At 36.6% G+C, this 14,821-nt stretch overlaps 1 protein-coding gene across 11 annotated transcripts in view; it reads left to right on the top strand.

Moving 5' to 3' along the window:
- Nucleotides 1–14,821, top strand: part of LOC127066064 (ephrin type-B receptor 1-B) — a 157,473-nt gene extending 142,652 nt beyond the window's left edge. For 3 of the 11 annotated variants that reach the window (XM_050999308.1, XM_050999310.1, XM_050999309.1), the window contains exons 11-17: nt 526–543; nt 1,301–1,366; nt 2,481–2,657; nt 2,744–3,213; nt 3,361–3,698; nt 9,025–9,099; nt 11,187–14,821. In XM_050999308.1, coding sequence (XP_050855265.1) covers nt 526–543; nt 1,301–1,366; nt 2,481–2,657; nt 2,744–3,213; nt 3,361–3,698; nt 9,025–9,099; nt 11,187–11,463 — 1,421 coding nt within the window. In that variant the 3' untranslated portion in view covers nt 11,464–14,821. Of the gene's footprint in view, nt 1–525; nt 544–1,300; nt 1,367–2,480; nt 2,658–2,743; nt 3,214–3,360; nt 3,699–6,220; nt 10,282–11,186 lie in introns of those variants that run through there. The other 8 variants (XM_050999317.1, XM_050999316.1, XM_050999311.1 and 5 more) reach the window with 7 other exon arrangements.

The following is a 14,821-nucleotide window of genomic DNA, read 5'->3' as shown; positions in this document are numbered from 1 at the left end:
CAAGTATTGAAAAGAACCCACTCTCGAACACCCCTTGTATACAAACTCCCTTACGATAATGTCTTGTCACTGAACACCTAGTATATTCTAGTATGGTCTTTCTTTGCGAGAATGAGAATGTGTGCGTATGTGTGCGTGCGAAAATGTGAAAGATGAGAATATGTGTGAGAGAATCGGAAAGAGAGAGAGAGAGAGAATGAGAGATAAGGAGAGCGGTAGAGAGACTGCGAAATCGAGAGAAAGAGAAAAAAAAGAGAAGCAAGAAGAGAGAAAGAAGGCAGTCGGACTCTTCCGATGTCCTCATCTTTTCTTTTTTTGTGGAGGACGTACAGTGAGAGACACGATCGCTTTCCGACCAAAATTCACACAACGATTTGGCCCGTAGACGATGTAATAATTGTTCTAACCAAATTCTTTCGATTCTTTCTTTTCATGTGCGATTCCCCTAATCTATCGAACCTGCCTCCATGAAAAATCCATGAAAAAACCCAATGAAACAATGTACACAATCGCCTGCTACTACAGGACTAGTTGTGACCTACAGTAAGTCTTCTCCAACACCTCAAGTTTTTTTTTTCTTCTTTAGGATTCTCGGTTTCTTGTTTTTTTTTTTTTCTTTGCATAGATTTTATTTTCTTGCACCCCCCGTATATACTTACATAGTACATGCATCTTTTGACGTTAGTAATTTTATAGCGTAGAAACGACTGCACGCGTACTTCCGTTCGATAGAGATTCGTTGAAAAGATAAAACGAAGCGAATTCGCACCAAGCGAATCATCTCTAGATCATGCTCATCGGTTCGTCTCGTTATGTTAAACGGAAGTATGCGAGCGTCCGTCGTTATTGCTTGCGTATGTGTGTCTTGCATCGTTTTGTTTGTTTTTTTTCTCTTTTTTTTTCTTTTTTCATTTTGTACATTTTGCATGAGTATTAGTCGTATTGATATTACGTATATCGTTTGATGTTGACGACTACGTGCTTCTATCGTTTTTCTGTATATTTCGTAGCACGTTCGTGAGAAACTGAAGCGAAATCGAAGTGAAATACGTTTCAACGAGAAAATCGTCGTTATTAGCGTTTGGTTTCCTCTCATAGATTTTCATTATCATTCGATATAATAACAATAATAACAACAACAACAACAACAATAATAATAATAATAACAACAACGACGATAATAATAATAATAATCGAAAACGAGCGCGTCATTCGAATTCTCATCATTCCAAAGACCCGCAGCTTCTTTCTTTTTTTTGCTGTTTGTCAATCAGTGTGTTGGTTGTTGTGTTGTTCACAGTGCACTGCAAAATGGACAGTTCACCGATTGTGACAACCCACACCAACAACAAGAGCAAGTCGTCGCGTAAGTGCTTTGCCAGCAAATCTAAAGAATCTTGATCGAAATCACCGCTCGTAAATCCGTAAATCCTATTCTATTCTCTTCTTCGCGACAACATACTTATACAGATACGTACGTATAAATACGTACACATATTGATCACCGCTTGAGCTCAGGGATATACATACGTTAGTTTCGCAAGAGTTTCGCATTTATCGTCCAACCAACAGAAGTTATTTTTTCTCTTCTCGCCGTTCCTAGAGTTTAGAGTGTATCGAGCGTAGAGCATGCATCATTTCTGGTATCTCAAAACGTTGTGCATCGTGTTCTGATTATCTTTTTGTCACTTTTCTTCACCGATGACCGACTCTATCATATCTCCTTTCTGTAACGTTCTACAAAGAAACGACGGATGTATACTGGGTTTATATCGATTTACAGAAAGAGGGGGAGAGAGAGAGAGAGAGAGAGAGAGAAAGAGCGAGCGAGAGAGAGGGAGAGAGAGAGAGAGAGAAAGATGAAGAGGGAAAGAGAGAGAGAGAGAGAGAGAGAGAGAGAGAGAGAAATAAAACAAGACCAGCGATATTTACCGTTCTATAGATTATTTTAAAAAGAGTATAGACCCGGAGACATCCGCCATCCGATAAGACAAACACCAATATAGTATTAAACGAGTCGGATGCATCGTACTTGAGAAACAATTCAATGTCCAGGCATGCAACATAATTATGGTGCTGGCATGTGAATTAGCTCATTAAAAAAAAAAAAAAAAAGAAAGAAAGAAAAAACAAGATCTAGATTCGATGAGTTTTGTTTATTTGTAAAAAAGGAAAAGAATGAAGCATTTACGAAATCGAAAAAAGCAAACAGAACTAAAACGAATTATCGAATATCCAGAGCGTTTGGTCTTTTATCTTTTTTTTTTGTTCTTTTGTTTGCGTTGTTATTTGGATATTATGAAACTTCGTTTTGGTGGATCTGGCGCGCAAAAAAAGAAAAAAATAGAAAAATCAAACAAAATAAAGGTGTGCGAGTGTTTACGGGATAAAAAGAATGTCGAAAGAGTTCCGTTTAAATTTCACACACACACACCGACCCCCATCTTAATATAATGAACTCTGTTTTCGTGACGTTGCAGTGACGACGCCGCTGTTCACGCCTGCAGTGGGAGTAACTGGAGCGGGTGCTGGAGGTACAGGTGGCACCGGTGCTAGGAGCTACGTCGATCCTCACACCTACGAGGATCCAAATCAGGCTGTTCGAGAATTTGCTAGAGAAATTGACGCTGGATACATCACGATAGAAGCCATCATCGGTAAATTGAAATTATTTCATTCGTTCTATTCGTTCGTAATTTGATATGCACATGCAAATATTAAACTTCGATTAAATACATTACAGGCGGTGGTGAATTCGGAGACGTTTGTCGTGGCAAATTGAAACTACCACCGGATGGTCGAACGGAAATCGACGTGGCCATAAAGACATTGAAACCTGGCTCTGCTGACAAAGCACGGAACGACTTTCTAACGGAAGCCTCGATAATGGGTCAGTTCGAACACCCCAATGTGATATTTCTTCAAGGTGTCGTGACAAAGAGTAATCCGGTGATGATCATCACCGAGTTCATGGAGAACGGAAGTTTAGACACTTTTCTTCGGGCGAATGATGGTAAATTCCAAGTGCTTCAGCTGGTCGGTATGCTACGTGGCATAGCCAGTGGTATGCAGTATCTCGCCGAAATGAATTATGTGCATCGTGATCTCGCGGCAAGGAATGTCCTGGTGAATGCTGCTCTGGTTTGTAAGATAGCTGATTTTGGACTGAGCCGAGAGATTGAAAGTGCGACGGAGGGTGCATATACAACTAGGGTACGTCTAGCTTGAAAAAAGGAAAACTTTGTTACGAGTAGTATCGATAATTGATATATGTATATATATATATGTTTATATATATATATATTTACACACATATATTATATATATAATTATGTATGACATTTTGTTGGTTAAAATCAGGGCGGTAAGATTCCGGTACGATGGACAGCACCAGAGGCAATAGCATTCCGTAAATTTACTAGCGCCTCCGACGTCTGGAGTATGGGTATCGTTTGCTGGGAAGTCATGTCCTACGGCGAGAGACCATATTGGAATTGGTCCAACCAAGACGTGATAAAATCGATCGAAAAAGGATACAGACTTCCAGCACCGATGGACTGTCCCGAAGCAATCTATCAGTTAATGCTCGACTGTTGGCAGAAAGAACGAACTCATCGGCCTACCTTCGCCAATCTCACTCAGACATTGGACAAACTCATACGGAGTCCGGACACTTTGAGGAAAATCGCGCAGAACAGGTAAAAACCTATTTCAATCTATTTACATCGCGTTAATATAAATCGATAAAACGATTAATTAACTAGCGTTCTGATTCACGACTGACAAATTATCGTCGGATATTCGTTTATCGCCGGTAAAACAGTCGATCGCTCGCCGGAGAAAACTACTATTTTATCTCAGGGACTCGATATATACATATTATATAATACACGTACATATATTGAATATATGTATAGTGCGAAATAATAATTACATATAACGTAGTACGAACAGTGTTAGCAAATATAATTTTTCGCCTTCATCGTATGAACGAACGACTCGCCGGAAGTACTACGAATAAAATTGAATAACTTGGTGGACGTTAAGAGCCGTGAAAAAGCCTTTTTTATACATATAAAAGAGGAAGAAAAAAAGAAAAAGGGAGAGAGAGAGAGAGAGATAGAGGGGAACCTTCTCTTCCTATCTCAATCTCTCTCTTTTTTCTCTCTGTCCACAATTTTACAATTTTCTCTTCCTTCCGTCCGGTCGTTCGTCTGTCATCGTTTAACATAAATCATGTCGCATGCCAAGCGAGTCACACTTCGTGTCCATAAATTAATTTCTCTCTCGTCAGCTAAAAATATTTTCCGTTGTATCTTTTTGGAACTTTTTTCTTTTTTTTTTTTTTGTTCTTCTTTTTTTCTTGCGAAAATATTTAAGAAGCTCATCACGCCGCTCTCTGTTCTATTTCTCTGTGCTCTCCACATACGCTGTTAGAATGGGCTTTGATATGGCGCTCATTTTATACACGATGTTAAAACGCTCATAATTAAGCACACACTCTCGTACACGAGTTAGAACGATGATATGCGTGTGTGTGTGATGTGCTAACCGAACTGGCGTCGTGCGCATACGTATATCTCTGCCTGTCTCATTTTCTGTGAACGAGGAATCGTCGTGTGATACCTCGAAAAACCTGATTGGCATTACTGGAAGCGGGTCGTACGTACTGGACTGTTTTTCTCACCTTTCATTTCGCACCTTTTCTTGTTTTCTATTCTTTCTTTTTCTGTTTTTTTTTTCTTTTTTTTATTTATAATACTCTAATCACTTCTTTACAAGAGACGGCGGCTGCAACTTTTCACAGATTTTTTGAAAACCGATCTCTTCAAAATTAATTTTTCAACGTTCGCGAATAGATCGTATCCTTCTTTTCAAAGCTTTCGTAGATTTTTTCAACGTCACGTGAAATTAATCGAAGTTGTTGCGCCGTCGCCATCGTCGTCGTCGTTGTCGTCGTCGTCGTCGTCGTCGTCGTCGTCGTCGTCGTCGTCGTCGTCATCGTTGTCGTCGTCATCGTCGTCGTAGTCGTCGTCGTCGTCGTCGACGACGACGTCGTTGTTGCCGTTGAAAAACTTCTTCCGCATTTTTCTTACGTTTTGACACACACAATTTTCGAACGTGACACCATCGCGAGCTTTGCGCACGGAGTATCTTTTCACAACGCGCCTTTCGAATAGCTTCAATTCTCTTTTCTTTGCTCGCTCCTCTCCAAACCTTCCAAAGAAAAACTTCGAGTTTCTCCGCAGCGTTGTTACCTGCCAACCGGGAGGAAAATTAATTTATGGACGAAAGTCTACGTCATTATTTTTACGGGTTATATTTTTTTTCTTTCGCGACTCAAGGAAAAAAAGGAGAAAAGAAAACGGTAACGAGTTAAAAGAAAGCGGAGAAGAAAAGAAAAAGAAAAAGAAAAAATCCAAAAGCAAAAAACTAGCGCGCGTTATACTGCGGTGGCTTTTCAGAAAGCTTTTGTCGCTTTTGGCGCTTATCATTTCCGTAGATCCCGACCGTTCCCAATTTTCTAAAACCCTTAAATCCCTCCTCGACCAAGCTTGCTATTATCTACTACCGAACGCGTGAACGGGGATAGAGTAACAAGAAACTTTTCCGTGATTCGCCAACTTGACTTCTTTCGATCCAGCAACGATATTAACTCATCAGGATATACAATAAAATTTAACTTTTTATTTTCTTCGTAACGTTGCTCTCTTTCAAAATTGATTTTGACATCTTAAATTCAAACGTAATCAACTTTGGAATAAATCATATCGATTATCAAGCACAACTATTATCAACAATATCTTGTCTGAATATATTTGAAAATAATCAAAAACGTAAATTACCTTTATCTCCGTCAACGCGGTCAATGGTAGAAGAATATCGTGGGACGCGTTGAACGCAGGCCAGAGTGGGAAATCCTTGATTCCTTTCAAACTAACTTTTTGTTTCTCTCTCTCTCTCTCTCTCTCTCTCTCTCTCTCTCTCTCTCTCTCTCTCTTTCTCTATCTGCCTTCGTCAATCTTTATCCGACTCCCAAGTACAAGTTCTCCTTCGTACCTATCTATCTCCGGCAGGCCAGCACCCTTTTTTTCTGGGCTAATTCTTTGTGGTTTTGGTTTTGTGGTGTCTTTGGTACCCGACTACGAACTGCTACGACAACTACTACCATCCACTACGTTCGCTACCTACTACGTTCGCAACGTGACAACAACAACAGCGTGAGGCCGCCCGCACACAATCCGTACTATGTCACAAGCCATACGGCTGCCGCCCAGGCCGCAGCAGCGGCGGCGGCGGCTGCTGCCACGGCGGCTGCCACGGCTGCCTCGGCGGCTGCTCCGGTACCAGGTGCACCCACAACGGGACCGTTCCCCGTAGACGTGGTCGGTCATCAGGCCCATCAGGCCCAGTCAACGATTGCCGTTCCAGTAATGCCACCAGGAGCCGCCCGTAGCCTACACTATCACACACACGCAGCAACACATGCACTGCCACATCAACCACCTCTAACATATCCTAATTGGGTTCCCTTCACTCACTTTGGTTGATTTCCATTCTCTCCCACCGATGTCTCATAATAATTTCCTATATTCTATTCCCACTCACCAAAGGGATTCTAATTGATATTATATATTATAGCCTACCTAAACCTGTATATATATATACATGCATACATACGTCTATATTACGATCGTCGTTTTCGATTAATAGTTGTCGATTTTATCCGAGATTATATAGTATATAAATACATATATATATATATAGATATATAAATCGAGAGCCGTAGATGACGAATTTATTATTATTATTATTATTAATTATTATTATTATTATTATTATTATTATTATTATTATTATTATTATTATTATTATTATTATTATTATTATTATTATTATTATTATCATTATCATCATCATCATTATCATCATCATCATCATCATTATTATTATCATTATTATTATTAATTATTATTATTATTAATTATTATTAACATTATTATTATTATTATTATTATTATTATTATTATTATTATCATTATTACTATTATTATTACTATCATTATTCTTATTAATATTATTATTATAGTATCATATTCTATCGTATTGTTCGTTCAAGCGTTAGGCCCTTTTAGCTTCTTCCGCTAATATATATCATGTCATATCGGTCAATACCAATGACATTATAGAACGTACATAATAATAATAATCATTTCAAATTAGAGCGATTTAAGAAGAATGTTTTCGTGATACTCTTTCGCGTTCCCGTACGTTTCTTCCGCGCGAACCGTTCTATACGGGTTTCAACCATTTGTTCCTTTCGCGAGACGAGCGTTTTTCGTCGATTAAACTCGACTCCGGACCTCGACTGTTTCAACTATAAATTACAGACGCAGTCTTATTACTCATCATACTCTTATAACTCATCAGACATATACACACATGCACATACATATGTGTATGTTCACGTATATGTACACTCTCAATGTACGCCGATCTTTTTCATTTCGAGCGACACATTGTATAGAAGGACATTTGTAATTTTACCAGAATTTATTTATAGCAGATCACGTTAGGTGATAGTAGGTTCGTCAGCCATTGAATCATGCGAGATCGCAAAGAATCCGAAAACAATAATTATATTATCTTGCAGTTTAAAAAAGATAAATAGTATGAAATAGATGGGAAAAAAAGAAAAGAAAAAAAAAAGAAAGAGAATAGAAAAGAAAGAAGATAAAGAAGCTTTTATATAAAAGAGGACGAATCGAACCAACGAATAGCTAAACGTAGAACGTAACATCGCGAGCTTAGACGAAAGAGACAAGAACGACGCAATCGCGATTAACGATAGTCTTTCACGATCTTTTTCTAATTCTATATTTAGTGGTAAATGCATATGATTATATACGTAAATGTATTATTACAAACGCGAGTATTGAATACACGTATACATATGACGTAATATATATGTATATATATATATATATATATTATTAATAAATATATATATATGTGTATGTATGTATATGTAATATCGTCGATCGATTTTAACGTAAAAACAAAAACGTAAAGACTTATTAGCAATATTATAATCATGCGAGCGAAACGGTTCGACCATTTTAGAATAGTATTTTTATACTTGAGATATTAAAAGGAAAAGGGGAGAAAAAATATGGGCAACCATCTTAGGAAAAATAACGTAAACGAAAAGAAAGATGAACAGAGAAGATTATCGGTAATAATCGATAAGCGAATAAACCTTCGCTGTAAATCTTTTGCCCCTTGGCAAATTTCTTTTTTTTTTTCTCCGTTCCTCACGTCCTTTTAACCACCGTTCATCATCCCCTTCAATTTTGCACACATTTTCGTACGAGCGTACTTCTCGAAAGTTCAACGTAATATGTGATATCGACGACGTAGAGTAGTAGAAAATCGAGTTTACGAATAATGATAAAACGGACAATCAATTTTTCGATGTCGGCTCGACGAAAAGAAAAAAAAGAAAAGGAAAAAAAAAGAAAGAAAAAAAAATGCAAAGAAATAATACTAACGCGTTTCAATGGCAGAACGATCTATCCGAGACATTACGCGCGATTTCGTACGATCGTAACATTGATCGCGTTTATATTGTGTTTATCTCCTAAATTGATCCCTCGTTCACGCAACCACACTATCCTATATATTACGCACCTATACACAAACACACAAACCAACACACCTAATACACAAGCAAGATCACTCTCGAGTAAGAGACGAGAAAAGAGGAAACGAACGAATGAAAGTGCGACTTGCGAATTTGAGAGCTATCACTGGCGGACTATAAAAAATAAAAAATAGAAAACCACTCACGCACACACACATACACACACACACCAAATAAAAAGAAAAAGGAAACAAGAATAGAAAAAAAGAAACACACCAGTATCGCGAGAAAGAAAAGAAAAAAAAACCACGAACACATTGCAAATAGTAACACACACGAGTGTGACCTCTATTGCACTAACAAATGCTAACAATTGTCAGAATCAGGGAACGGGGTGCTCCACCCCCACCCCCACCCGCCACGTCGGCATCTTCCAACGTGCATTTGAGAAAAAGGTAAAAAAAAATATCAAGAACGGTCTCTCCTATAGCCGAAAAGCATAAGAAAGATAAAAAAAATCGAACGAAGCGGGAAGCAACGAAGTTTTGCAAAGTGTTCTCTTTTTGATGAAAGTAAAAAGGAGTGATTCTTTTTACGTGCTAAAATTAAAAAAAAAAAAAGAAAGAAAGAGGGAGAAAAAAAAGAAGATTAAAATAGAAAAAGGAAGAACTAGAAGATGCTTCCTTGCTTTCTACGCTTTGTCGAAATCGTAACAGATATTTCTATCACGTAGACGAGACAGCATTTGCTATGCTTGTACCCTTTTAGTTCGTATCGCACTGCTTGCTTCATACGCACCATTACCCCCGATTCTCACGTATACATCCATTTCAAGCTCGACTATTTAAATCGCTCAGTTTACCATATTTCTCGTATCATCATTATTATTATAATTATTACTAGTAATATTGTTACTTATTATTAATTGATTACCATCACTACTATAACAACCCCGTACTAATACTATTACTACTACTACTACTACTACTACTACTACTACTACTACTACTACTACTACTACTACTACTACTACCACTACTACCACTACTACCATTACTAGCGTTATAATTGTTACTACTACTACTATTAGTATCATTCATCTTCTTCTTTTTATTATTTTTATTAATATTATTGTGTTGTTATTATTATTATTAATATGATTAATATTAATATTATTATCATTATCACTATTTATTTTTATTATTATGATTACTAGTGCTATTATAATTATTACAATTATTATTATTTTTTTATTGTTATTAATATTGATATGTCTTATATTTAAACGCAAAGAGGCTCCAACTTAATCGATAATGTATAGCTTCCCTTTTTTCTTACATTCAAACTTGTAAATATATTATTACAGAAATGATATAGTTAACAATGCTGTAATTAATGCTTTTTTTTATGACTGTATAATTTGATAACACGCGTTTGAGCCTTTTTGTCGAAAGGTGTACATATAAAAAGACATATGGATTTCCCGTTTAGAAATTAAGATTCATTTTATATACATCTATTCTATCATACCCTATGTCACGTGTCTCTTTACCCCCCACCCCCTACCAACCCCACACCCATTCATTTTAAAAACCTAATAAGAGAATAAATAAATCGAACGACTTGAATTTATCTTAGACATTGTAGCAAGAGACATCCTAAGAACCTTGCAATTTACCCGTTAATGTTTTTTAACGACGACAGAATGTATTTTGTCTTTCGCAAACGCGATCACGAAACTTATCGTTTCATGAAAGCGTAAGCACGAGCGAAAACATTCCGTATAATTCGTGTAACTTTTGAACTTAGCCGTGTATGTATGTGTGCCTTTCGTTGATCGAATATTTTGTACATACACATACGTATTACTATTCCTTGTACATAAATCAGAAAGTAAATTTCTCATTTCTATCCGATCTCTTAGCCAGATCCCAGTATGGTTTCACAAGTTTCCAGATTTTGTAATAGGTAATAATAAATTATCTTGCGATGAAACAATCGCGATATTTTATAGTAGTAATTCAATATGAAATATCCTGGGATTTAGCTTTGTTTGAAAACTCAATGTCGAGTATAGCAAGTTTTACAAAAAAAAAAAAGAAAGAAAAGAGAAAAAGAAAGAAAAAACATGAATCAAAGAGAATACTTTAGCTGCTATCTGTAGCAACTTTAAAAAAGATATATATATATATTTATTTATTTATATATATCCATACGATATCTTTTACCTCTTTTAACGTGTACGCGTGTCTCTCGCTGAAGTAGAACCTATCTCTCTTGACATAAAAACTCGTAAGAAAGGAAAATATTAGAAGAAAATTCGAACGGTATGTCAAAATATTTTTTGTATCAGCGAGAAACGTGTACGCGATTAAAAAAAGAAAAAAAAAGAGAAGAAGAAAAAAAAACAAAAATAAGCCAAACATAAAAAAGATCGGAAGGAAATCGTAAATGAGAACGAAATATAGTCGACCAAAAAAAAAAAAAAGAAAAAAAGAAAGAAATGAAAAAAAAATAATAAAACACAATATATCTGACGCAGTGTTCTTGACAGGGGCACCAATCCACTGGCGCCGGACGCGGTGGACTTGACGCAGTTGACCTCGGTCAGCGAGTGGTTGGCCTCGATCAAAATGTCTCGATACGCGGAGAGTTTCGAAAGGGCGGGAGTGACGACGTTGGAGGCAGCAGCTCGCGTTACCGTTCAAGAACTCACCGCACTTGGTATTACACTGGTCGGTCATCAAAAGAAGATCATGAACAGTGTGACGGCATTAAGAGCGCAAATGTCCGCCACGTCGCAGAGCTTTCTCGTTTAGGAAAGAAAAAAAAATGGCGGGAAAAGAAGAAGGGTAAAAGTAAGAAGTCAAACTTTTCGCCAGGGAAACAAGAGTGTCTCGATGAATCGAGTCGTCCTGCATGAAAGCAGGAATTTTCAGCTTTCTATAAACGACAGGTCTGAATCATGGACATCCTCTTAAGAAGGATAGCAAACTCTTCCTCTTCGTCTCGCGAACGTTCGTGAAAACGAAGTCGAAGTCGAGTGATAACGAAAGACAATTTTCTCTTTCTCTCGACGGAGACCTGATATTTTAATTCTCGATATTAGAATTAGGAAAACATTCCAGCGAGTAGTCTCGCTTGAAAAATAAAATAAAATATAACAAAGAAAGAAAATTGGCCTCTCCGGAAATATCTCAGCAGCCATATATATTCCAAGGTGGTCGATGTATCGATCGATCTATCGGATCTTTTCTCTTTGAACAAATACGTACGTACATATATATATATATATATATATACATATATATATTATATATATGTGTGTGTATATATATATATATTGTATATATATCTATATACATGCATATATTATATATATAAATATATATATATATATATATATATATATATATATATATATATATATATCATGTAAGTATCGATAAAGATTTGTCCTTGACACAATACGACGAGGATCTAAGCGAAAAAAAGTAATAAAGGACGATTGTATCGCTCGCAAAAAGAGAAGGAGAGAAAGAGAGAGAAAGACAGAAAGAGAGAACGAATTTATTCGAATTCTTTTCGGAAAATACGCGAAAGAAAAAAAAAAAAGTCGAGCGCGTCCTTTCGCTTTATTCCTCGTTCTTGCGACGAATCGTCACGAGATCATCAGACTGATATAAACGCGACAGGAACTAGCCGCAATAGCGTGCATGCGATCCACTGCCTTAAAAAGCCGTTTCGTGTCGTCGACTCCCTCGCGTAAGAAGAATAAAAAGAGAAAAATTGAGAAAGCGAGAGGGAGAGAGAGAGAGAGAGAGAATGTACGCGCGCGAAAACACGTCCGCCATAATGATAATTCTTCTTAGAAATTCTTCGAAGGATCCGTCATTTGAATTTCCCGCCACAATATTGCGACGCCCTTCTTTCAACGATCTTATTTTCTTTCCTTCGTATTTTTATTTTTATTTTTATTTTTGTTCTTTTCATTTCATTGTCTTTTTTTTTCTTTTCCTTTAATTTTAATAATCTCGACGCACGTGATCCCGGATCCTTCGTGATACGAGCTACGAAAATAGACGGCCTAACGAGTTTACATACAACGGATAAAAGAATACCACTTTGATAATGAAAAAAGAAGACTACAAAGGATCGACAGTCGTAATAAGAAAACACTGCCTTTCTTTTTTTTACTTTTGTATATATATATATATATAAATATATGTATTTGTATTTTGGTACATATGTATGTACTTTTTGTATACGTAGTACAGAGTAATGGTCTAACTAATTAATTAGGACAAATTTTTATAAGATACTTTGATCATTCACGTTCGTTTTTTCGTTGATTTCGCTACTGCTGCCTTTTCTTCTTTTTCTTCTTCTTCAACTTTCTTTATTCTCTTTCCTTGTTTCGTTAATGTCAACTTATAACAACGAGGACGAGAAACGATCATAGAGGTTTATACTCGGATTATCATTTCTTTATAACGTAAGAATGATTATGTCGTTTTTTAATGATAAAGAAAGGTGAAGGAAGGAAAAGGAGATTAAAAAAGTTTCAGTGAGAAACGGCTTATAAATTGTTAATCGCAACGACGTTTGCTCGACTCGCCTAAAAAAAACAAAAAGAAAGGAAAGGAAAGGAAAGAAAAGAAAAGAAAAATATGACGGCCATCGTGTTGTTGCTTTTACGATGCGATATGTATGCTTGTTGAAATGTATGTGAGTATGTTTGTTTGTGTGTGTATATGACGCGGATGAAATCATTTTCAACGTGCGAACGTTGAAAATGGATAATGACGATGACGACGAGATAAAAACGGAAAAAGTGTAACGAGTTTCGAAATTATTGTAAATTTTTGCGAATGATGAAAGGAATGGAGAAAAGAGAGGGAGAGAGAGAGAGAGAAAGGAAGAGAAAGAAAGAAAGAAAGAAAGAAAGAAAGAAAGAAAGAAAGAAAGAAAGAGTGAGAGAAAGATGATAAAAGTTTCTTGCCTTTGTGTTACCTATATGAGTATATTGTATATGCCTAATTAATCGATTTGTGAAGTAGGTAGTACCTGTCGAGAGTATCAAAAATGCGAAAGAAATATAACGAAAAGAAAGGGGATAGTAATATATGTGCCAAGGCGAGAGCGCAAGAACCTTCGCTCGCGAATAATACGACCATATGCGAAACGTGTGCGTGTACGTGTGCGTAATAAAAAAGGAAAAAAGAGAAAAAAGCGAGCAGAGAGAGCAAAATTGAGGGAAAAAAAAATAAAGAAAAGAGAGAGAGCAAGGAACCGTGGGGACGACTTTATCGCGGTACGAACGATGATAAAAAAAAAAAAAAAAGAAGAACAGACGATGTTATATCGTCATCGAAAAGAACCCGATCGTTAAATCTTTTTATGCTACCGTGTAAAGAGAAAATAGATTAGAAAACGGACTCGTTCATCTTTATACATTCATGCAAACAACCGTATGAGACATGTGCAGGAAAAAAAAGGGGGGGAAATTATTGTCGATTTGCGATTCCGAAGATAATTACCAGTCTACCCCTCGGTGTAACGTTAACATATCAACGAATATCTAAAGAATAGAAAAAAAGAAAAAAAAAAGAAAGAAAGAAAAGTACTAACTAACAAACTTAAACGAAACGAAAGGAGGATTTAGAATCCACGATATTGTTCATAAGAAATATCGTCGGAGGATGGATACCGGCCAACGAGAAACAACACGGAACGTATTACCGAATTATCTCACGGTGAAAAAAGAACGTTCGACGAGCTATCACTTTACCAATCCTCGATAGAGGGGGTCGTAAAAAAGAAAAAAAAAAACGAAAAAGAAAAAAAGAAAAACGAAGAAAGTGCGAAAACCTAAAGTTTTCTCGTACCGCTTCTTTTCATTTCCATCGTTCCTTTGACTTATTACTTTTGTTCTCGTTTTTGTTGGTTTCGATTTTTTTCGTCACCTATCTTCTTCAATCATATTTCTTCTTCGTATATAGAATGACTCTTCGCGATAAGGAACGCGCAAGGGTACGCATCCAGCCTAACTTTCGTCGCGGAACAACGACCATTCCAAATCCCCTTATATATATATACCTTACAAGTTAATGCTACAGAAGAAGCGAAACGTTAAAGAAAAAAAAAAAAAAAAGAAGAAAACAACAAAAAAAAGAA

This window comes from Vespula vulgaris, chromosome 9, assembly GCF_905475345.1.
Source record: "Vespula vulgaris chromosome 9, iyVesVulg1.1, whole genome shotgun sequence".
Classification (NCBI taxonomy): domain Eukaryota; kingdom Metazoa; phylum Arthropoda; class Insecta; order Hymenoptera; family Vespidae; genus Vespula; species Vespula vulgaris.
This window is presented reverse-complemented; position numbering and strand designations above follow the sequence as displayed.